General features: G+C 36.3%; 7 protein-coding genes across 9 annotated transcripts; 3 read left to right on the top strand and 4 right to left on the bottom strand.

Moving 5' to 3' along the window:
- On the bottom strand, positions 1,780-2,529 carry LOC18781863 (NDR1/HIN1-like protein 13). The gene has a single exon (XM_007215798.2). The coding sequence runs from the start codon at positions 2,527-2,529 to the stop codon at positions 1,780-1,782; it is 750 nt and encodes a 249-aa protein (XP_007215860.1).
- LOC18784430 lies at positions 2,986-3,722 on the bottom strand. The gene has a single exon (XM_007215086.2). It carries the CDS (start codon positions 3,599-3,601, stop codon positions 3,212-3,214), a length of 390 nt encoding a protein of 129 aa, XP_007215148.1. The 5' UTR covers positions 3,602-3,722; the 3' UTR covers positions 2,986-3,211.
- LOC18782570 (protein EPIDERMAL PATTERNING FACTOR 1) lies at positions 7,106-7,940 on the top strand. The gene is made up of 2 exons (XM_007217741.2): positions 7,106-7,368; positions 7,469-7,940. The coding sequence occupies exons 1-2, from the start codon at positions 7,275-7,277 to the stop codon at positions 7,747-7,749; spliced, it is 375 nt and encodes a 124-aa protein (XP_007217803.1). The 5' UTR covers positions 7,106-7,274; the 3' UTR covers positions 7,750-7,940.
- LOC18783534 (ELMO domain-containing protein B) lies at positions 8,305-13,287 on the top strand. Of its 3 annotated transcripts, none has more exons than XM_007215853.2 (10): positions 8,305-8,672; positions 9,730-9,832; positions 10,700-10,800; positions 11,213-11,281; positions 11,661-11,776; positions 11,907-11,961; positions 12,110-12,230; positions 12,552-12,599; positions 12,737-12,831; positions 12,964-13,287. In XM_007215853.2, exons 3-10 carry the CDS (start codon positions 10,708-10,710, stop codon positions 13,063-13,065), a joined length of 699 nt encoding a protein of 232 aa, XP_007215915.1. In that variant the 5' UTR covers positions 8,305-8,672; positions 9,730-9,832; positions 10,700-10,707; the 3' UTR covers positions 13,066-13,287. The 3 variants fall into 3 exon arrangements, with proteins under 3 accessions (XP_007215915.1, XP_020414530.1, XP_020414529.1); XM_020558940.1 differs by lacking the exon at positions 8,305-8,672 and adding an exon at positions 8,731-9,221; XM_020558941.1 differs by lacking the exons at positions 8,305-8,672; positions 12,964-13,287 and adding an exon at positions 8,724-9,221 and having other exon boundaries at positions 12,552-12,621; positions 12,737-12,832.
- LOC18782283 (ankyrin repeat-containing protein ITN1) lies at positions 14,859-16,274 on the bottom strand. The gene is made up of 4 exons (XM_020560852.1): positions 16,255-16,274; positions 15,723-16,158; positions 15,395-15,617; positions 14,859-15,113 (listed from the first exon to the last, which is right to left on the bottom strand). Exons 2-4 carry the CDS (start codon positions 16,131-16,133, stop codon positions 14,917-14,919), a joined length of 831 nt encoding a protein of 276 aa, XP_020416441.1. The 5' UTR covers positions 16,134-16,158; positions 16,255-16,274; the 3' UTR covers positions 14,859-14,916.
- LOC109948284 lies at positions 16,800-17,763 on the bottom strand. The gene is made up of 3 exons (XM_020560798.1): positions 17,724-17,763; positions 17,534-17,595; positions 16,800-17,319 (listed from the first exon to the last, which is right to left on the bottom strand). The coding sequence occupies exons 2-3, from the start codon at positions 17,586-17,588 to the stop codon at positions 16,952-16,954; spliced, it is 423 nt and encodes a 140-aa protein (XP_020416387.1). The 5' UTR covers positions 17,589-17,595; positions 17,724-17,763; the 3' UTR covers positions 16,800-16,951.
- Positions 19,842-21,260, top strand: LOC18783409 ((R,S)-reticuline 7-O-methyltransferase). The gene is made up of 2 exons (XM_020560346.1): positions 19,842-20,764; positions 20,850-21,260. The coding sequence occupies exons 1-2, from the start codon at positions 19,994-19,996 to the stop codon at positions 21,147-21,149; spliced, it is 1,071 nt and encodes a 356-aa protein (XP_020415935.1). The 5' UTR covers positions 19,842-19,993; the 3' UTR covers positions 21,150-21,260.

Below are 24,586 nucleotides of genomic sequence, written 5' to 3'. Positions count from 1 at the left end.
TTGTCGGATAAAAGTGAAAAAAGAAACCAAAAGAAAAATGTAGCACACAAGATGCTTCACCAAACAAATGCAAAATGGCTGCGTGGTTGGTAGTTTTTTCAGTCAAAGACTCAAAGGAATAGGTAATCAAACCCACCCTCTCTCTCTCTCTCTCTCTCTCTCTCTCTCATAAACTAGTTTAGGTATATTTGGGCTGGTGACCAACTGATGCCACAGACACAGAGCATGCAAGCTGCAGGGGGGATGAGTTGGGGAGGCAGCCTTGTGGATAAAGGTAAAGCTCCAATGATGCAGGTCAATTATAAGAAGAAAAGAAAAAGGAAAAAAAAAAGGTGACTTGCTGACTCCCACAACTTTCTTTGATAATGTTTCTTTTGTGCTAATAATTACTCACTAGTGCACGCTGCACAGTGGCAGAACCATCATCCAATATTTCTTATTTAAGCACGGGAATGTTAATTTTCTCCATCCATATTATTGAATGTAAACTTACTTTAGAAAGTGTTTAAGCAGGTTAATTGGGCCTTAATTATCTTCTTTCAATGCCATATTGCCATTCTTGTGACCCATGGGAACGAAATCAGTCTCTCTCAATAGAGAATATAGTAGGTGTATGTTATTAAGAAGAGTCATGACCTGACCTGTGGTGTGGGCAACCAAAGGATCAAGAAAAAGTTCAATTAAAATAAATTCTTTAATTAAAGAAAATGGAGAGATATGCCCTTTAGAGATGCCAAGAAAGAAGTAAATAAAGAAAAGGTAACAAGAAATTCCCCTGTAGACTCTTTCTTTTCTGTCGCCAGGTTTCTATCTTAATTAGAAGCAAAAAAGAACAATTCACTGAATTACTTTACAATAGAATGATATAGGATTTGTTTCAACTTAGAAAGCATATGATTTCTTTCTATGTCAGAGTTTTTTCCATCCAGCGTGATCGTTAGTGGAGGAGCCCTTTGTGACTAGTGGCTTTCTTGACTAAATTATAATACAATCTTAAAAAAAGAAAGCATATGTATTGTAAAATTAAAATTGGAAAAGAAAAAAAAAAAAAAAAAAAAAAAAGTGGCACACCCACTTCCTCCTTGGTCTGTTTGTAAAAATTTTAATGGGTTTATTTTTGAAAGCCCAACTTAAGACCTTGTAGAAGTAATCCTGTCAAGGACCTGGCCCTAAAGGAAGTTCTACTTCCCTAATGATTCAAGCTTCTTCGTACCTGCATTACAAATCTACAAGATATTTTGAGAGAATTTTGTATCACAAGTAGAGAGAGCCAAGGAACAATTAACGTGTTCTTATCTTAAAACTGAAGAAGAATGTCAAATTCTGTTCCACGTATTAATGGAATTTGACGAGCTCATCCATGTCCTTTGTTTGGAAGTAATTGATGGCAGCTTTAACCTCCATGATGGAGTTTGAAGGTTTTTCAACAACATCTTAAACTGAAGAACATAAAATTTCCATAGGTGGGATGCAACTATCGATCGAATAACGGTTCTTGTACAAAAGTAAATACACCAAATAATGTGCAAACAAAGTCACATATGTACTGTACCATTTATAATTTCGTGCTCGAAAAAAAATTGCTAAAGTAACAGACACAATAATTTTGTGCATTACATTTGGAAGGAAAAAAAATGAAGAAATTTTGTTTTTTAAGAACAACACATTAATTAACCCTGCAATTGAACTTCCCTCTGCAGAAATTAAGCAGCTAGCTAGCTAGAATATGGCTAACATAGTGCTCAACTTCCCACCTCGTATATAACATTGGGGTTTTCATCAATGTTTGAACTTATATGAAAAATCAACGTCATATTTTGTGTCTGAAATCCCTACTTTCTTATCTGGTTGGGACAAATTATTGACGACCATGGAGCAGTTGACATAAATCCCCATTGGATCTTTCAACACATGCATTTTTCCCATCGCTGCATTTACAGGTACCCTGACCGCAACAGTCAAAGGGATCTTATCACTCTTCATTTTCTCCATGAGTGACTCTCCCAAGGAGCCTCCGAAGTCACTCCCTTTCAAGTCTCCTTTGAGGTCTACATTAATCATGGTCGTGTTCTTTGTGGGTTGAGTAAAATCTGGTACCTGCCCAGAGCAAAGCTTCTTCCCCGAATACAAGAGGGTTACACTGCTGCCCTTCCCATATATCATGGAGATTTGCTTGTTAGGGTTCTCAGCTTTTACCGTGATCACAAAATGCGCGTTGAGGTTGAAATCAGGGGTGAGATTGAATGCCTTGACAGAGAAGTCATTAATTTTGTACTCGGGCACGCGCGGGTTAATTATGATGAAGCTGATAACCACGGCTGCGATGATCACCACTAGGGTTATGAAAAAGCAACAATAGAAACAACAATAGCACCTCAAGCAAGTATTTTTGCGGCGCCCGTTGGGGCGGTATTGGCCATTGAACCGGGGAGGATTGCGACCATGGGGTCCTGGATAGTGGCCAGGGGCACCTTGATCTTGAAGCATCACGTATGGGGGCGGTGGAGGGTGATTAGGGCCAGAGTGCATAGTATATGATAATATTTAATGGTATAACTCCTTAAGGTAGCGATTTCAATTGAATTGAGTACGTACGTACTTAACCCTTCAATTACTTAATTCATATGCATATGCTGTACGTATGTTTTAAGTATAAGAAGAACGAAGAAGAAAGAGGGGCACTTGATCTTTCTTCTTCTTCTTCTTCGATCTAATGATTATCAGCTGGATTATGAAGCTGGAGGCGGACGTAAATGTGACGAGGAAAGGGTGGTGGGATTTTTTGTTGGGATATATGGTAATTTCTATTGGTTAAGGACTTTGTTATATTTTGTGTGGTGCGTGGATATTGTCAAACATTGACAGTGCCTTGTATTGTAATTGTGCGTCAAACCGATTTTTTGGGTTCAAACAATTATATCTTTAGTTTCCTCAATTTTCTATTTTAGGCTCAAAGTACCACTAAATTTACTACCTTCGCTGTAATGAATCCAAATTAATAGAGAATAGCATAAATCAAATTGATCACCTTATTATCCATAAATAATGAGTTTCGATGAATTTCCCAACTTACTACTTATAATTAACAATTCATTAATAGCTCAAAAAAAAACTTTTTACAAGGAATTCGGTGATTCTTCAAAGTTATAACTTTAGTTGTAAAGAATATTTACTCATGCAATCAAGGTCTACTTTTTTAGCTTATATAGTATCAATTCCTACGAGGTCTTGGGGAGGAGGCATGGATGGCCAAACGACAATTACAAGATCGGAAACCTCCAATTCGGAAGAACGACGACACTAGCTTCCCCACAACTGTCTTAACCTTACAAGCCACCTTGTTGAGCTTCATACACCTTGAGCGTTGAGATTTTTTGGGTGACTCAAACTTGTAGGAGTTGAGAAATATCTGCCGCTTTTGCTTGGCTCTGTCCTCGTTATTTCTCAATGGAACATGTGCCACTTTCTCACGCTTAAACGACATTGATCTCCTCAGCCGAACATCACGCCTGCTTGCACTTCTCATCACTCGATCCAGCGGCTCATAACCGTCGAACCGCCGGCTCAAACTGGCGGTGGCGCCGCGGACTAGACCGTTCATGGCTTTGCTTATAATTTGAGCACACACTGATGATGAGATTTATAAATAAAGCTGGAGAGGAGTTTTGGGTTGTTGTGGTATTTCAGTTGCTAACTTATATACAAATATCAAGCAGAGAATTTTATTTTTGGTTCTACACGTTTTCTTAATTGTTTGAATGAGACTTTTGAAGTAGCCGTTGACTGTTATTTCATTCTTTTCCTTTTTTTCTTTCTTGGCTGGCGCCACCACCCTCTAGCAATAGCCAATTGTAATGTTTGAATAGCAAGCCAAATATTGCTCAACAACCACCAGGAAGATTCATTCATATTTATTTCTACTACTACCACATAATTACACGTGGCGCAAACCCACTGTTTGTGATCCTCCATCTACGATTCTTAGGGAATGTTATTGGCTCTTCATAGTTAGGAGATTATACCTAAGTTTTAGTTGGAATGGGGGTTTCGATAATAATTTTGGAATCAAGGTGGAAAATATAAAGCATAAGCATCAGCTTATAGCCTAAGTAAAAGGAGGTTAACCAATTAACTATAAAAGCATCTCCAACTAACTTGTTAAATGAAAAGTGGCACCATGGCATGTCAAATAGTCACAATTGAAGTTTTTTGGGAGAGTATTTTTGTTCACCACTTTAACCCAAGATGTATCATCCTTTTCATTTTTCTCAACACTTGATACGTGTTTATATATATAACTATGATTTCATAAATGCATAATTATAATTCCTTAAATACAAAGTAAAAAATTAATTATAATTATTATTATAAACATGTGTCAAACACTAAAAATATAATAGTTTTTTTTGAGGTCCAACCAAACCTTCAATGGTGACATGGAAAAGAAGACTAGAGCAAATACCTAGAGTAATTTTGTTTTTGGGTGAACTCGACTGCCTGGTACTCAGGTGTTTCCCACTATTGACCTTTGACCAAGAAGTAGTTGGATTTTTTAATTTAAGTAGTCAGCATATGTTAGAATTCGATGATTTTCAAGCAAAAAGTCTTTATCTAGAAGAGCCAATGTATGTACCTTTGTGTTGTCCTTGTTTTTTATTTTGAATTTGGAAGCCCCCAGAAAAAGCAATATAATAAACCATCCCTGTCATAAAAAATTTGTAGATCGGTAATATATATATGATATTTTCGTGTTCAATGTGGATACAATTGGCTAAATTTGACTCAGAGTGAGTATGTTCAAGCCTTAGTGATAATATTGCAATTGATTTTAAAAATCCTTAGCTCTTTTTCATAAGGACTGCTTTAAAAAGTCTTAGTAAAAGAAAAAGAAGGGAATTAAAAAGTGTTAATAGAAGGGAATTAAAAGAAAAAGAAGCGTAATGAATGTTATATCTTCTCAATTCTCAAATGTATCACTTTTTTTAAAAAAAATCTTTTTTACTTTATTTTTAATATGAGTGTTAGTACGAAAATCGTATTTGCATTTCTTAGACTTTAGCATAGGTTAAAAATTAGTTTGTGAGGAATTGTTACTGGACGCTTTGGCACAATTCTCTCAACCATATACTTCCGAGGCATGACCTGACCATATGAGAAACTTGACAACAGGTAAATCATGACATAATCATGCATTCACTATAGGACTCCTAGTTGGAATTATTTTCACTCAAGTATTTTTATGTTAATCCTATTTTTAATAGGATTAGATTTTATCTCTTGATAATATTTCCTACTTGATTGGTCTAATTAATTTGTTAAGTAGATATTGTTTTAAAGGATTGGCTGTAGTAGAAAGTCATGAGGTTTTCTCACATCGTGCATTAGCTGGCATCATCACATAGCATGTAAATTGAATCAAAAGAAACATTCATGCTTGAACAGTATGAGTGGTCTCATGTTTGACGTGTTTAACTGTTCACCCGTTTTATGCCATTTCGTGAAAGACGTGGGCTTTTGATGTGTTTTTGAACTCTCTCTTTTTTGAATTAAAGCCTAGTCCTCTGTTCTTTTCTGTTTTGTGGGCTTTTTAATTTTAGATTGGGCGTGTCAAATTAGGCCCAAACATTAACTAGTGTCCACATTGCATAAGGTTTTGTTGTGTGGTAGTTGAATAAGGTTGAAAGTCTTTGGTGAATTGGATTGGTGGTCACGTAAGTTTCTCTTGAGTGAGAGAACTTGTTTTGAATAAAAACAAGGTGTCTTCTTTTCGTAGTGTAGCTTTTCAACGCATTAATTTTGAGAGCATATTGAATATGTTTTTGGAAAAGCTGTTGTACTTATTTTTCACGGTAAGTCATCAAGGGCTCGTGGTTGCTTGGTGATTTATCAAAATCATTCATCATTCATATTTCATACATATGCATGTCGGTGGCTCATACGGTCAAGGGCACCAAGACGTTTGTGGCGTTTATCCTCTGGTGAGCTTAAAGCAATCGTGACCAGTATTGCGTTCAACATAAGGAGTGTCAAAGATCATCCCGTGACAGAAGTTGAGTTATGAAGAAGTCGGTAAACATTATCTAGATTGAGTCTAGGATAAGTGTGTGTAAGTACTTCTTGTAATCTCAATTCTATAGTGGATTCGTTCTAGACTAAGTAGTCCCGTGATTTTTCCCCATAGGTGGAGTTTTACCACGTAAAATAAATATCTGCGTATTCTTTTATTTTAAGCTTTGCACATTTCAGGATTGATAACACATATCAATCCTGCTTCGAAAGTTGATTATTATTTATTGCAAAAATCGAATTAGTCTATTTAACCTTCTCTAGGTATATATATAGACATTCTACAGGTATTTTCAATAAACGATATTAGGAAAGGGGGAAATCGAACTTAAAACCTCGAATACAAAAATAAATGCACTTAACAACTTGAGTTATAATTCCCCTCCTTCCCATGTAGCACTTTATCAACTAAACTTGAGCAAAAGGGCCACCAAATACCAAAAGCTATATATGCATATCTACTCATAATTTAATAGGGTTAAGCTGCTGCAGTCGGCCTTTTAGGCTTTTAGGCTTTTAGGTTGATTCTCCTGTAAGGTTTGGCAAGACTTGTACAGGTCAATGCATGTTCCAATTGAATTTTTATGGCTACAGATACATATTGGCACTTGCCAGTAAACATCAAACAAAGCGGCTTCACATTTGAGAGGGTCCATGAAGGACCATAGATCCTAGCTAGCTTCTTAAGTTCACCAAATACACAGCAGCTATCTAGATTCTAGCGCATATTATTAATGGCAGTCACAACAGACCCTCAGTTACCAAATTTATTACCTTGAGCCTTCAATTTTTTTAACTTTTATTTTTTATTTTCTGTAGAATACATTAATTAATGTAACTTGCATTAATGGGTATGTATAATGTATGTGAGCCAAGGTCTGAGTCAGAGTAGTTCACGTAAAAGAAGCACCATTTTAATTCCGTAAATTCTTGAGCCTAGCCATATCACCCTTCTTCCATGGAACCCAACAAAAGCAAAGCTTGAGTCCTGTGACTATCTGTGACTGTGAACATACAATCTTGTGTCTTTCATGTGACCTTCTCTTGTCATACCTCTTACTCCTGTGATTTGCTTCAATACTTTCTTCTTGGTCCTGCCTTCTATAAATATTCATCTGCTTCAACCTTTTCTTTCCACCATTTTCTCAATCACTCGAGACCTTCTCTAGCTTTTGCATAAGAGAAAAAAAAAATTTCAAGAAAAATCCATGAAGGGTTCGTTTTGGGTAGCTGCAATTATGGTTGCTCTCCTTTTATTTCCAAATTCCATGTCTGCTAGGCATATAGCTCGGCCTCACTCACGTATAAATACTCTCTCTCAAAATTGTTGGTTGTGATTAAATTGTAATTATCGTTAAACATTTCTCTAATTTTCCTTTTCTGTTGATTAATTATGATGCAGGTCATGGGCGCCATCTGAAGTCTTCAGTGTTAATACCAAAGAGCACAATTAGAGAGGGTGCAGTGGAAGAAAGAAGGCCAATTAGTTATAAGAGAATTAGGGGGCCAGATACACTCCAAGTGGCAGGGTCGAGCTTGCCAGATTGTTCCCATGCTTGTGGATCTTGCTCACCATGTAGGCTTGTGATGGTGAGCTTTATCTGCGCATCAATCGCAGAGGCTGAGACATGTCCCATGGCTTACAAGTGCATGTGCCATAACAAGTCTTATCCTGTTCCTTAGTTCATGCTCATATGATTCAAATGTCAACTAATTTTTATGTCAATTTTAGTCTAACATAGTATCCCCAGTCTTCTTTTTGGACCCTCCAGTTTCTTAGCTAGGGAAAGATTGCTCCTGTTTGTAATCAGAGAGTTTGTTACTGATGATGGTATAATGTTATGAAATTACCAGGACCTGGAATTTTCTTTTGATGTTTAGTGGTTTCAAATTTGTTTGAAAAAAGCTCCTTTAGTTTCTTCAGTTTTTATGTAACAAGTTACAAAGTTACCTAAGTCACGCACATTTTAAACACTAAAAATTCTATCTCGTCGACACATTATGACCTCGAGTGATGACCTCAAGTAACAAATAACAACCCTCAAAATGATCATATGTATTTGTTAAACTTCGCAATGAGGTGATGTGATCTACGAATATTTACAAATCATGATTAGAATTTTTTTTAAGATTTTCTCATTAGAAAGAAACACATTGTTTGTACATTGTACCATATGTAAAATTTGCAAGTTAGGAAATAGATCCAAAGAGGATTCCAAAAATGATTTGTTAAACGAGTCATATTAGCAGTAAGCCAATTGGAATAACAATATTTTCGCACGTGCGTGGCCACAAGGAACAGACCACCAAGGTTTAAAAAGAAGCAACCTAACCGATAGCTAATATCTAGGCTGGTTTGCAGGAAATTGACTGGTTTCAGTGCCATTGACGGATTGAGACAAAACAACCCCTATAGACTCCATTTTTGGATGCAAAGTTTTTCATTCTAAAAAAAAAAAAAAAAAAAAGATAATGCCATCCTGCTTCCTCTTCTCTCTGTATCAGCCCTGCTCCCACCACCACTTTCTTCGAGTGGGCCCCGTCGTGACACCATCATCACCAACAACACCACCACCGCCAACATGTCTCCTCAGATGCCATAGCAGGTATTTTTGTCTATGTCCCTATGTCTCTCTCTCTCTCTCTATAGCTTTGTATGTTGCAATGTTATATTTGTCTTGTATGTCAATGCTATGCGTGCAGAGGTACCCACCTCACCTTTTCATCAAAGTTTCAATCTTTCTTTATATTGCGTATCTTTTCCATCATAAATTATGCAAAAAAAGCCCTTTAATTGTGCCATTAATCTTTTCCCTTTAGAAAGTTCCCATCTTCATAGCTTCTGGGCACCCCTGTATTTATACCAATATGCCATTCCTTGACTTTCTCGGCCTTTATTTAAAGTAAATTGGGTAGACAAAGAAAAGTTGAATAATCGTGAGGTTGAATTATAGGAGAAGACTGAAGAGCATGAGTTGGGTGCAATCATTTGCCACCCATATTTCTTCAAATTCCTTTTTGTTTTTTGCCTTTTTGCTTTCGGTTAAAAAGGGTGAAAGATTCTCTCTCCCTCTCTCCCTCTCTGGATTTTGCCCCCCCTCATGAGATTAAGGAAGCATAGGCAATGCTTTCCTTCTTGCTCTTCCCATCACAGAGTAAATTATCCATCCCATCTCTTTGTTGTTCTGTATGTGTATGGAAGATTAATGTAGATCAATGCTGGTGGTGATTTACAGCCCCTTAGGATTGCTCACTGGTTAATAGTCTGTATTTTCATATTCTGAAGTGAAATTATCATACTTTGATTCAATTTTCTAATTGATGATCTTTTGCTTATTGATATGCAAGCCTTCTAATGACTCATGACAGCCTTGTTGGTTATCAGAATCCATAGTTTGTCTGTCTGCTGCTTTGTTTTTCTTTATCAAGTGTGTACATCAACCAAAAGTTTTTATTTTGTGTTGCGTTTGCCACATTTGTTAACAAGTTAAAGTAATTCTTTTTTGTTTGTGTGCATCTACATGCTCTGTAGCTTCTAAACATTTCATGTTACGACACTTGAGTGAATGAGATCTATACATGAATTCAAAACTTTTGCTATGCTATATTGTGTTGTGCAACGATTTATAAGTACTGAAATGCCTTTTCAAATATCAAATGTAGGTTGATGAGGATGAAATTTATCGTAGACATAAGAAACGCGATGGGGAGTTGGAATGGCCACATGATTCAACTCATGTCAAATCGCAGTTAGCTCAATGTTTTAGTGAGTACAGTTGATTTTTTTTTTCTCCAATCAATCCTTCTTTGGTTCCACACCCTCCTCTCTCTCTCTCTCTCTCTCTCTCTCTCTCTCTCTCTCTCTCTCTCTCTCTCTCTCAAGTTTTCAATAGAATACTCTTAATTTTCTTTTTATTATGTAACGGAATTTCCATATTTCTTTAATTCCTACTTTTCATTGTCATACGTGATGAACTGCTCATCCAATTTCTACGAGTACTACCTAACAGAAACAAGATGGTATTGGTTAAAGGAATTTATTTCTTGGTAACTGACTGACACTTCTGCATAGCATAACACTTTGTCACTTCCTCCTTTGTCTTGAAATAACATAGATAGTTGGGTTGAACCTTCATTGTTTCATATTGAGATCTCTTGAGGAGACCTTGTACGTCATTACCACAAGTTTGGTATTTTACAATGAACTTAAAGGTCATGGGAAATGTGATTGTTAGATATAGCAATATCTTCATGGTGGAGTGAATACTGGTGGCTCTATTTGGAATTTGGATTGATTCCTGGATTGGCAGTTTTAAGTTAGCAGAGGAACAGTGTGTCTCGTGGATTTTTTTTCTCTCACTAATTATGTCGACAAAATTTACTGGGAAATGAGGAAGAAAATCTCACTAACAGTGTGTCTCATAGGACGCCTTTAGTTCCTGGACATCTTTCATCTGTTATATTGTATGCATTTTTGAAGAAAATCTCTTAAAACATAATAGGTCTTGTATGTACTGGTACCAATGCTACGCTGACCATGTTCTTGTTAAACTACCAAAAATTTGTAATAAAATGTGCAACCACTCTCTACACAAACTCTCATATTTCACTAACAAGTGTTTAATGGTTGCAGTTAATGCTATGGTTGGACCACGATCATGGACAGGACTGTTTACCCGCTCAAGCAACAAACGAAATGAGAAGCATGGTGACTACTCTTTGAGTCCTCTTCAGGTATAAGTTGAAGCGAGTAGTGGTTTTTGTTTCCAGTGTTTTGCTAACATTTGCTTATGATGTTGAGTTTGTCAATGAATGCAAGCTTGCATCTCTTACTTCCCATCTACTTAGACTACTTAACTATATGAGAAACTGCCATAGTGTCTGAATAGTATAACGTGTTGATTCTGGACATTCATGTGGTTTATGCAAGTTGGTATTTTTTTCAGTGTTAATTATCGTCTTGATGTCATCATATACAATATTTCTGATAGATGATACCAGACTTAGTATTTAGGAACGTTCTTGGAATTACTGAAGACTCAAACATGCACTTCTAGCTTTGGTTGATTTTTAAAGTTCCTGAAATGATTTTCTTCACTGTTATCCGTTTGACAGACTTCCAATATAATTTTCAATTTCTAAACAGGAACAGAGACTTTTGAGGCTTCAAGCACGATTACAAGTTCCTTTTGATGAGAATCGCCCTGATCATCAAGTATATTCTTCATGCTGGTGCTAAATCAGTTTTTTTTTTTTCTCACTTTTTATCCACTGTTATCCTGGTTTAATTTGGTTTAATTGAGCTATGTTTAAATTTGATGACCATACATCTGTTATTTCGTTATCTGTAATCTGAGTCTGATAGGGGTTATCACTACTAGGGCTTACTAATAAATCTTAGCTACTGAGGAACAACTTGCTATCACGACTATACCATTTGATTTTTCAATTTAATTTTTTCATGTTGAATCTTCAATAGAATTGCTTAATTTTCAGCTCTTACATTGTTTACCATTCTGCTTCGCCCTCCCCCTTTTTATTAAGGGTTTGGTGCTATGTCATTGACTAGATTATGTTATTCTATATGACTTCAGGAAGCCTTGAAAGCATTGTGGCATGCTGCCTTTCCAGATGTTGCTCTGCAAGGTTTAATTTCTGAGCAATGGAAAGAGATGGGGTGGCAAGGTTCTAACCCTTCTACTGACTTTAGGTACAATTCTGTCTAATTGAATTATAGTTTGTTTCATGATTTTCATGAATGTAGAAAGGACTTTGCTAAAAGGAAATGTTAGTAGGATAGTTTGTTCTGCAGTTCTCTTATAGTAAAATGCTCTCTTCAGGGGTTGCGGTTTTATCTCCCTAGAGAACTTGCTGTTTTTCGCCAGGACTTATCCGGTATGCCTTCTGTCCTGTTGTGTGGGTCCTGCAAATAATCGTATTTTCCTTTTCTGGCTCCCCCTCCAAGCCCTTGTGTTTTACCTTCCTAATTTCAGAAGTGCACAAAAAATGAGTTAATACTAATTTTATAAAATCCAAAATGAAGGTGTCTTTCCGTAGGTTATTGTTCAAGGAAGATGGGAAGCGAGCAACTTGGGAATACCCTTTTGCTGTTGCTGGAATAAACATATCATTTATGTTGATTAAAATGCTGGATCTTTGCTCAGGTTTGTAAAGAAGTTTAAATATGTAGACCATGAAGCTTATCCTATCATGTTTAGTTTTCTATCATATTTAAGAAAACAGAATCACCTTTATTTTTACATCAACTTGAAATCATCTTCTTTCTTCAAACGTTTCAAATGGTTGCATTATCTTTTTCTTGAGGATCTGTCCCAACACCAGTTCAGAAAAATTAATCTGGGATTTTAAGGATAACTTAGATTTGTTTCAATATCGCTATCATTTGTTACACAAGGTTTTTATAAATGAAAACAACGAATCTTAATTATTCCTGAATCTTCCTTGTCTGCTGATCTACTTTGCAGCAAAACCAAGGTGTCTTCCAGGAATAAATTTCGTGAGATTATTAGGAGGTAAATGTACATCTCAAACAAGGTTATGCTCAAATGTCTTTTTTGGGTTACAATGCTCAACTTTAAGAATTGGAGAACTGCAAAAAAATTGCGCTGGTTTCTGATATTTAATCTCCTGGATTATGATTTGCATGCAGAAGATGAAGCCGCTTTTGATGTACTATACTGTATAGCTTTTGAAATGGTTGATGCTCAGTGGCTTGCAATGCATGCGTCCTACATGCAGTTTAATGTAATTCTCTCTTTATCTCTTTAATCCACAACTTAAAGTGAAATTAGGTCAAATTGGTTTGTTTCTCTGCATGAGGTCTCCAAATCACGAAATCACAATAGAACCCTTAATTTGCTGCTTTCAATCGTTCAGGATGTTCTACAAGCAACAAGGACGCAGCTGGAAAGAGAGCTGTCTTTAGAAGATACTCAAAGAATACATGATTTACCAGCTTACAATCTTTTGTACCAGTAGCTAGCTTTTTGGTTTGTACAAATTCCATTAGAATATTACTCGGACTTAGCATGTTCCAATGAATTAAAACATTTCCGCTACATATCATGGCTGTCCATAAAACAAGGGAAGATCTTTCTCATGATTTCATTTGCATCCCCATGCATTCGGGATTTATATTGTGCCAAATTGAAGAGCTCATAAGAATTGTTCAAAGCATGTGGTGATATTAATACATCGAAACTTTTTGAGAGTAAAGAAGTTTAAAATGCTGGATTTTTGTTCAGGTTTGTAAAGAATTTTTTTTTCTTTGAGAGAGTAGAGAAGTTTAATTATGCAGACCATGTTTAGCTTATCCTATCATGTTTATTTTTATGTCATATTTAAGTAAACAGAATCACCTTTATTGTTACACATGGGGTGGCACCACCCCCAAAAAGCCAACCTAATATATTATTCCCCCTCCCTCTCCCTAGGGGGATGACAAAAAAAAAAAAAAAAATGATTGCATTATCTTTTCTTGTGGATTTGTCTTAACACCGAGTCCAAAAGAATTAATTTGGGATTTTAAGGATAACTATATTTGTTTCAGTATCTTTATCATTTGATACACAAGGTTTTCATAAATGCAGTAATGCTACGAGCACTAACTAATTTATTAATATTTTAATACTAACTGATGTTGCACATGATATAACACAGTCCTTGTCACTTTCCACTTTCCACATTATTTGTCTTAAATCATGTATGTACTTAGTATTGGAATTAGATACAAAAAATGATATTGTTTGTTGGCGTATCCAAGTATGTTCGCCTTAGCCTAAAAGACTTAAGAAAAAAAAAAGCGCGTGGTAGCTCGGCCCGTCAAGTCTCTCTAAGTCTGGACCAATGAGTAGGCTCGAGTTAAGGCTTTTGAATGTTTGGGCCGAGCCCAAAAAACAATACGAATCTGACAGTGACACTCCAAACTAAATCATATGTATGAGCCTAAAAACGATGTGTTATTGATGCCAACAAGTTATATAACTTCACACTTAGTGGTTAGAATGAATTCACGTATTCTAAATATTTATGAATGTCGATATTCGTATGTCATGTCTAAAATCAAGTAGTGTATTGAATTTACATACAAACAATGCCATTGTCTCTTCTTTGCATAATTCGTAAAACTACCAAAACAAAATGTATACATCAAAATAGAATTTGAAACACCTGCATTGTCTTTTCTTTACATGAAACATGAAAACTTCTTAAAAGTGGTAAAGACACAGATGGAACATCATATGATATCAGAAGATCACAAATAAAAATAAAAATAAAAACAGAAGATAAACATCACATAGCAATAAGGATCCGAGAAACTTCCATTTTTGTTGGGAAATATAAGCATAATGTGGGAACGAATCATCGTGTTGGAACGAAGATTACGTTACACTATTATCAAGCTAAGCCCTTTGGGTCGAGCCTTAGAAACTTTGAGTTAATATAGAATGCTGTTGTTTGACCCAAAAAAAAAAAAGGGTAGAATGCTGCTGTTGATGCCCAGAAGTTATATAATATTAGCCTTAGTGGTTAGGATGGATTCACATATTCTACAGTCGATCTTATCTTTATGTCTTAAATCATGTATCTAGTAATGGAATTACATATAAAAAAACCATACGGTCTTCTGTTTTTGTCTTCTTATTTTTTTGTTAAAAGACTGAAACATTATAGTAGAAATCACAAGATACTGTCTTTTCTTTACATAATTCATAAAACATTCAAATAAAAATGTACGCATCAAACAAAGTTAATTATAAGGATGGTTTTATTTGAACTAAATAGATATATACAAAAACACACACGTACATTGTCTTTTCGTTGCACGTTTCATAAAAACTTATTAAAAGTGTGACAAAGTAAAAAACGAACATCATATGACATCAGAAGATAAACATCACACCTCATAATCAAGATTTTATTCCCCGGCTTTGCATTTCTTGTCAAATATTCCTTTTCCATAGGTAAACATGAAAATGTCAAGAAAGAGGGGGAATTGCATCCACACAAACGAGCTGATTGGAACCCTAGCAAGCAAAATGACTGGAATAAATACCCATGATTCTCCCTCAAGCATAATAAAAAGAGTTGAAGAAAAAGCAACCATCATGGTGGCGACAGATAAAAAAAGGGTGAAAAGGCCTAATATCATTTTTGTGGGCAAAGACCTGAGGAAATCATATTCTGCATAGCGTGACATAAGAATTCTCAAGAATATCAGTGATCATCACTGATGTCGTTGAAGAAAAGAGTGATATAGAATCTGAAATTATAAAAAATAACTTCTTTCTTAAGAAGATGGAAAAACCTGTATCTTGATTGCTTCCACCAGGAACTGTAAATGCAGCAGCAAACATAATGGTAACAATGAGGGCACCTACGACTGTGCAAGAAGTTGCTATCCCTTTTATTGACTCTTCTCCTTCCTTCACCAATTCTTTGTGGTTCTTGGTGAATACTTCTTGTGCTGTCATTTTCTCAGTAACATTTATCATTTCTAAGGACGATGGGGGTACAATACTCTCCACCTCCTACATTTCATTAAGAAAACTCACATCACATATATAGCCTATAAATATATATAACAAAGTAATTGTCTAAGGTTACGTACATGCAATAAAGTGAGAAAATCTGACCTTGAACCATTGTAGCTCTCTTTGCATTTGCAAAGCTGCACCTTGAATATGATTAAGATGTCCAGACAAACTCCCTGCTGCATGTAGGATGGTATTGTTGAAGTCATCTGCACGCGTTAAGATAGCATTCCTATCATATTCACTGAGCCCATATATAAGATTAAAAACTTTTTCTTGACGACATTCAACGGCATAAAGAAATATAGATCTGCCTCTTTCATCCATCTTCGTTAGTAGGATTCTTGGATTCGCCTTACACATCTCCTTAATAAACTCCACTTTTCCTCCTTCTACAGCTCGGAGGATTGCCTTTTGCACGAAGATAGTTTGCTTCCAGTCAAGATTTGTATGTTTTACCACGTCACACATGAGCCGTAGAATTTGAAGAATTCGGTCATGGCCCAATCTCATTTCATTTCATGCAAGTCACGGATTTCTAGGTTAACAGTGAAAACAATATTAATCTACAACGTATTTCAAAAGTGAGAATTAAACCAAGAATCAATAATGTGGATGGATGTAGCTAGCATACCTAACCGTTTGAGAAGATTCTTGACAACTTCTTGAAAGAAACCCATAACTGCATGGCGAAATCCGAAGATGTTGACAAAACAAAAACAAAAAGAAAACAAAAACATACAAAAATGTGTACGTATATGATGAACACTTTACATGAGCTTCTTTTTACATAAAATATAACGAAGGATGCAATATTGAAAACCAAAATAAAAAACCAAGAAGAAAATGTTTTGTATAAAAAAATACAAAAATGTTTTGTATGATGAACACTTTGAACACGGTGTACGTACTTGAGGGAAACCGTAAATATTAATTGTTATAGATTCAGCGTTACCAAAATTTGAGAGAAATCGTACTTGAAAATGCTGAACGCAAATTAACTAGTGTATTTAAAGGGGAGCACCCGAAGTAAGTTTCAGTAAGGGCCAATTTTGGGCAATGCTGAAGTAAATCCCATCCAATATCTATAGTATAGTTGGTTCATCATATAAGCAGCCACAAATCAACATATACTATAATTGGTTATTTATATATATAATTGAAAATGATGTCAAAATTACCAAATTTATTTCTCTGGAAAAAGCACTGGGAAATAAGTTCAGCTCCTTGGCGGCCATTATTGTCTTGAGTCAAAACATGGATTGGAGTGCGAGAATAGAGAAAGCGAGCTATTTTCCAGCTGCCCAAAACACAAGCGTATAAAACTGGAGTCATATAGCGCCTGCGTTGGTCATAACACGCTTGGTAACTAAATTCTCGTTCTTTTTTACCATGCTGGCAACTATTGGGGCCGTTCCTCTTATCAAAGCATAGAAAAAAGCTGTGAAACCATCGCCATCTTCAATTTCCAAGTCCTCTCCTGTCATCAGCTTCAACAACTCTTCCACAATGTGTAACTGCTTCCACTCGATTGCCACGTGAAGAGCTGTCCCACCGCTTGATGAACCTCTATGTGTTAGTGACTCGGGGTGTCGATCAATATATTCCTTTGCAGCATTCCAATCACCAGACTTCAAACTTTCGTACAAAGAACCATGCTTCACATTCACAACGCTCTCATCATTATTATTATGCCTTCCTGTTTAAATTAAATATATCAAAACATATTTCTGTATTACTCAATAATTTCTCCCACATACAACAACAAATAAACTTGACAAGAATATAAATGAAAAAACACCACCCCAGTAATTGCCTAGATACATACTCTAAAACTAAAGAGAAAAATAATGCTACACCATCAATAACAAAATCAAGTATGCGTTCCAGTATGAGTATATATATATATATACCTTCTTCAGGAGACGGACTTAGCATTTCAGCCAACATATCCCAGGCAGTAGCCATGTTCAATCTGAGGAGCTAGAACTAACTTGTAAATTCCCATATATATATATATGTGTGTGTTATAAAACAAGCAATAAAAAGAAAATCAAAGAAATAAATATAACAAATATTAATGTTAAAACAAGCAACACTCACAGATTGAGTTGGGGCAATCTTCAAACATCGAAAGTCTAAACTCCCACTATGCATGTGCGCATAGACTAGGCAAACAAACTCCCCTTCTGATTTATAGATAACACATAAACAAAGGGAGCTCCAATGGTTGACCAGGAACCTCGTATTATCTACAGTAGTAATAAGACAAATAATTTTTTATTTTTTATTTAAAGGAAAATAATGACATATAGTCATTTTAAATTTTAAATTATGAAATGCTAATGTGGATAAAAGTCAAAGCGTTTGCCACAATTATGGAACTTCTCAATATTTAATTTTTCCCATTGCATTATTGCTGGGAGTTGAATCAATTATTTAACAAGTATTATGTTGAGGCATGAAATATAAAAGTGTTGCGTGCGTCTCGTGCCCATATTCAATTCGAGAAATATATGTTGAGGCAAAAACCCATTGGCGGATTTATGATGAGCGGATTGAATGGCATCGTCACAGTAACAGTCAATGGATTAATATTGTGAATGGTTGGGTTCAAGATCGACGATGGGACTGATTGGTGATGGCGGCATCGTGATGGTGACACTGTATAATAGCAGCGGTGATGGTGTTGAAGCGGTGATGAAAGAAGGTGTTGCAGGACTCAGCCTAAATTAGAAAATTAAGTTGATAAAAAATAAAAAATAAATCAAGAAGTTAAAATAGATGAGTTGGCAAGTAACATGGTGTGTCAAATCAGTTGGTATTAAAATATTAGTAAACTAGTTGGTGCCCGTAGCATATAAATGAAACGAATCTTAATTATTCTTGAATCTTCCTTGTCTGCTGATTTACTTTGCAGCAAAACCAAGGTGTCTTTCAGGAATAAATTTCGTGAGATTATTAGGAGGTAAATGTACATCTCAAACAAGGTTATGCTCAAATGTCTTTTTTGGGTTACAATGCTCAACTGCCTTTAAGAATTGGAGAACTGCAAAAAAACTGCGCTGGTTTCTGATATTTAATCTCCTGGATTATGATTTGCATGCAGAATATGAAGCCGCTTTTGATGTACTATACTGTATAGCTTTTGAAATGGTTGATGCTCAGTGGCTTGCAATGCATGCGTCCTACATGCAATTTAATGCAAATCTCTCTCTCTCTCTCTCTCTCTCTCAATGATTTCTATTTTCTGTTTCTTTTCTTCTAATGTGTTTCACAATAGAATTTAGAATTTATGAGGCTAATCTTTTTCTCCAAATCACCAACTCTTGATTTGTTGCTTTCAATCTTTTAGGATGTTCTACAAGCAACAAGGACACAACTGGAGAGAGAGAGAGAGAGAGAGAGAGAGCTGTCTTTAGAAGATACTCAAAGAATACATGATTTACCAGCTTACAACCTATTGTACCAGTAGCTTGCTTTTTGTGTTTGTACAAAATCCATTAGAATATTACTCGAACTAGGAACATCTTCAAATGTATTAAAACATTTCCGCTATATATAATGGCTGTCCACAAACAGGGGAAGATTTTTCTCATGATTTCAATTGCATCCCCATGCATTCGGGATTTATAATGTGACCAAATTGAAGAGCTCGTAAGAATTGTTAAAAGCATGTGGTGATATTGATACATCGAAACCTTTTCATGCTTGTTGGAGTGAGCAGTGCCTTTGACTGGTTGCTAGACATGCATTGCACCTTTTTTATTGATCTAATCGAGATGACATCGATTTGAGCATCCACAATTATTTGGATTAAAAAGACTACTTAACGATTTATGAAAATAAATAAATAAATTTTCAAAAACTGAAGCCAATCACAAATTACTAGCAGTTTCATCGCATCTTAAGATTGTATGCATATGCGCCAACAGGTGTAGCTCAATGAAAACAAACAGGTGTAGCTCAATGAAAACAAATGTTGACTTGCAGAGTGGTGGTTTCAAGTTTGAATCTCCATGACACGTTGGCAGTGTGTATGAGAAACCCAACCAATCAATGATTTCTATTTTCTTTTTGGACTATCGCTTCTATTAAAAACAAAACAAAACAAAAATCTATTCATATGCATCTACCAACCAATCAATCCAAGATTTGGATCTAGCAATTGATTTCTCATGTTATAAATAGTAATTTGTCGGCTGCTTAGTGCTTAGTGTCAATTGATTAGTACCTGCTCCAGTAATTGTGTATAGATTTAACCAAAAAATTTGGACATTAGTGTGGTATGTTACTATGCTTCCCTTCTTTATATAACCCGTGTTATAGGCTTATAGCATATGCTTTGTTTGTGAGAACTTTAGAGAATCAAAATGGAAGCAACAGAGGCTGAGGCAATGCTTAGAGGTCAAGCAGATATATGGAAGTACATGTTTGGCTTTGCAGATTCCATGGCATTGAAATGTGCTGTGGAGCTACGCATAGCTGATATAATACACTCTCATGCTCCTACTGATCATATGATCACTCTGTCCCAAATAGCCTCACACTTAATAGCACCCTCTCCAGACATCACATGCCTCACACGCATCATGAGACTTCTCGTCCGCCGAAACATCTTCGCCGTTCATCACCCGTCCGAAGGGGGAGAACCTGTCTATGGGTTGACCTACTCGTCACGATGGCTGCTACATGACTCGGAGATGAGCCTAGCTCCAATGCTTGTGATGGAGAATCACCCCTCCCTAATGGCGCCATGGCACTATTTCAGCCAATGTGTCAGAGAAGGAGGGCCTTGGGCCTTCAAGAAGGCGCATGGGCTTGAGATTTGGGACTTTGCCTCTGAAAATCCAGGGTTCAACAAATTGTTCAACGATGGCATGGCCTGCACGGCTAGGATTGTGATGAAGGCAATACTCACAGAATATGGACGCTGGTTTGATGGGGTGGGGTCCTTGGTGGATGTAGGCGGTGGGACCGGAAGTGCAGTGGCTGATATTGTGCAGGCCTACCCCAACATCAAGGGTTTCAATTTTGATCTGCCACATGTTGTAGCCACAGCACCAGCGTACCATGGAGTGTCACATGTTGGAGGTGACATGTTTGAGGACCATATTCCAAATGCTGATGCTGTTTTCATGAAGGTATGTCATGAAAAAAAAAAAGGTATGGGAAAGAAGCTAGGGTTTATTGGCTTATTATAACTAACTTTTGATTGAGATTATGCAGTGGATTATGCACGATTGGAATGACTCTGATTGCATCAAGATTTTGAAGAACTGTCGAAAAGCAATACCAGAGAGAGGTGGGAAGATCATGATCGCTGATATAGTTCTAGAGCCAAGTGGTGATGGGGTGCTGGACGACACACGATTGGTGTTTGATCTAGTGATGATTGCACACGCGTCAGGTGGAAAGGAGAGGACTGAGAATGAATGGGAGAAGATACTGAAAGAAGGAGGTTTCCCTCGCTACAAAATCATCAAAATTCCAGCTCTGTTATCCATTATTGAGGCCTACCCTGTGTGATTTAAAATTTAAATCACAGTGTGAAGTGTTGTAGTTATTAATAATATGGCACTGGCAACTTATATTTGTGACGTGATCTTATTCAACCTTGTTTTCCAGTTATAATGTCAATGGTTTGTTTAAATTATAATGTCACCGGATGAATATTTCTGGCATTTTCTTTTTTCAAATAGGGACTGTATTTTAGCAAATATATATATATATATATATATATATATAATAGACTTTTATTTTATTTTATTGTCCAGGAAAGAGATAATATTTTTTTGATAGTGAGAAAGTAACAAGTAAAAAAAAACGACTGATCCCTAGAGGATTAGGCAAGCTTCTACACATAAAGGTTCGGACATTGGTCTAACCAAGTAGCCTACTCTCTTTTGGCATAGCCATCGAAAAGAATCTTTCCCTTGATAGAGCACCCTCCGGTCCCCAAGAGTCTCAATCGCAAAAACCCACTAGTTACAACCCTCCAACAAAAAATATCACTAATGATTAAGAAATCTGAAGTGTCCTCAAATCAAATGGAAAGGCCTCTGCAGTGAACCACACATTTTGCAAGACGATGGGCCATGCTATTCGCAGTACAACGAATATGGGTAAATCCATCTCCAATTTCCTAAGAATGCAAAATTTTGGTATCCTCCACAACTAAACCAATGACAAAACGATCCAATAACAGAGAGCCTAATCGATGTGATGATGTGAAGAACATCACCCTAAAAAATAACATTAGTCAATCCCCTTTTCACCTAAAAAATAGCACCTAACCTAGCAACCAACGCCTCTGAATGAAAAAACATGATATCTCTTTTTATTGCTCACGTTTGCATATCCATACCAAATCAAGCATATACCTACTAGTTGTCCTTATGCTCGTCTATAGAATCGAAACGGAATTTAATTGTCCACTAATCATTATATAGATACATTAAGATTCTCCTCAATCTAATGAGAAATTGTAGAATAGAACTGTATTGCCATGTTAGTTTGTGATACTCTAATTCAAAATTTGCTATATGTCATTTTTCAGAACAAGTAAAAAAAATTTACAGCTGGACAAGAAACTCAATTATTATATTTTGAAATAAAATAAAAAAAATAAAAAATCAGGAGAAATAGAGAACCATCCGGAAAAAATCACGTGTCAATGGTAATTGAATAAAATTGGACTCATTTTCAATGCTTATGAGATCTTGCTGGTGATTCCATGGGTTCAGGTTGTAGTTTTAGAGAGAGAGAGAGAGAGAGAGAGAGAGAGATATATATATATATATATATATATATATATATATAGGAGAGGAGAGGAGAGGGGCTGCAGTGCTGGGTAACGGGTTGAGTAAGGTGGGAGGTGCGTGGCAATTGCGGCGTCTTCCTTGTCCTTTTATGTCTTTGTCTATTTATTTTTTCTTTAGTTTTATTATGAATATGAAAAAGAAGTTTTAAATCTAGTTGCATGACAAATTTTGAATGGAAGTATCAAACACTTTGTATGTGTGAGAGAGAAAGAGAGATCAAATGGAAGCATATCAATTTGATGAAACACTGGTAAGAGGTCACACAATTAGTTTTGCCTCTCATGTTTGGGTTTGTAAACTGCATGGCATTAAAATGTGATGTGAACCTCCACATTACCAATTTACAGACACGTCTAAATTTCAGCGAAATTTCGTGACAGAACACGCCTTTCTTACAAAGAGGACTGTTTTGGACGGAACATTAGACTAAAATTGGGATGTCCTTGAATTTTAATGCTTTCCAAAATTAAAACAAATTATAAGGACTGAAAGTGACTTTTTTCCCCTTTTTTAAAACCAAATTTCACATCAAATGAAATGAATTGGGATCATAATTTCAAATTTTACATGCAGTGGGTGTTGCATAATTGGAGTGATGAAGTTTGCCTGAATGTTTTGAAAAATTGCCGGAAAGCAATACAGGAAAAAAGGGGAAAAGTCATAATTATCGATAATGTTGTAGAGCCAGAGAATGGTCCATTGGTCGATATGCGGTTAGTGTTGGATTCGTTGATGATGGTGGTTCACACACCGAGCGAAAGGGATAGTACGGAAAGCGAATGGAAGAAATTGTTAGAGCATTTCCAGTGCAAGGGGTCAGCCCGGGCAGGAGGGGGCCCTAGGCCTCCGAAGCGCTTCCAGGGTAGAAATGCAGCCCAGGCAACAGGTGGGGGCCACCAACCCGGGCAAGCCCAAAAGCAAATCCAGCTCATGCTATTGCCTGAAGGATAATGACGTCCGCGCTAACACAAGGCTAGCGTCAATGCGCGAGTTTGAATTTATTTTACCGTTGGCGTGTGACGTACACAAGCCAACGGTAAAAAAAAAAAATTCAGAATTTCATGTGTTGATGCTAGCCCTGCTTTCCCCCAACGATAAGAACCATGTGGCACTTTGGGGGGGGGGGGGGTGGTGGTGGTTGTCTGATCCATTATTTCTCTTCTAGTCCAACGGCTGCCCCTTTTTTGTGTAAAAAAAATACCAAAAAATTCTGAACTTTTTTTTATAAATACCTACCAATATTATTGACTTTCAACACCAAATTTTCTACTACTAAATTTTATTTGTGTAAAAATACAAATGGCCTCTTCCATCGAAACTGGAGGGTCATGGACAACTATGAAAGATATTTTGTTGTGTGAGTGTTGGGTCCAAGTTGGTCATTGCCCGATCACGAACCACATGGCAACTGAAAATCTTATCCGAAAATTTTATCCGAAATATAAGATGTGAATGTTATAATAAATATTGACACGTGGCAACCCAAACTATTGTCCAAATTAATCGTTTGAGTATAAAAAATAAAAATAATTTAAAGTGAATAGTAATTGCCATTTGCCATGGCAATGGGTGGAAATACAACTTGCCTTTTGCAAGGGCTGTCACTGTTCATATAAATAGTAATAGCCATTGCCTCTCTTTGTCATTTATCATGACAAATAGGTGGAAATGCTCTTAGAAGAAGGAGGCTTCTCTCGTTACAAAATCACCAATCTTCTAGATATACCCTCCATCATTGAGGCCTTTCCTGCCTATGTGTCTGCGAAAAATAAAAACTAAATACATCTTGCTTTTCTCTCTTACTTTTACATCCCCTATAATAAGAACTGTTAACAAGAAAACCATAGCATGTACCTTAAATCATGCTATGTTATGTCAACAAATGCATTATTTTTTCTTTTTAAAATTTAGAAGGAGAGGTGGGTTTCTCACACACATATTGTCAATGTGTCATGGGAATTCGAACCTAAAATTACTGGCTTGCCAGTTAAGGTCATTTTTCACTCGACTAAACCCGAGAAAATTTGATTATGTATTTCTGGGTGATACAAGAGGAACAAATCTCAAACGGTCATGGCACTATTAAAAAAAAATGTGGCAACAGTCACCATTATTTGGTGACTTTTGTTGACTAATGTGGGG

The sequence above is a fragment of the Prunus persica genome, chromosome G3 (genome assembly GCF_000346465.2).
Source record: "Prunus persica cultivar Lovell chromosome G3, Prunus_persica_NCBIv2, whole genome shotgun sequence".
In the NCBI taxonomy this organism is placed as follows: domain Eukaryota; kingdom Viridiplantae; phylum Streptophyta; class Magnoliopsida; order Rosales; family Rosaceae; genus Prunus; species Prunus persica.
The sequence above is the reverse complement of the archived record's forward strand: the minus strand, read 5'-3'. Positions and strand labels throughout refer to the sequence as shown.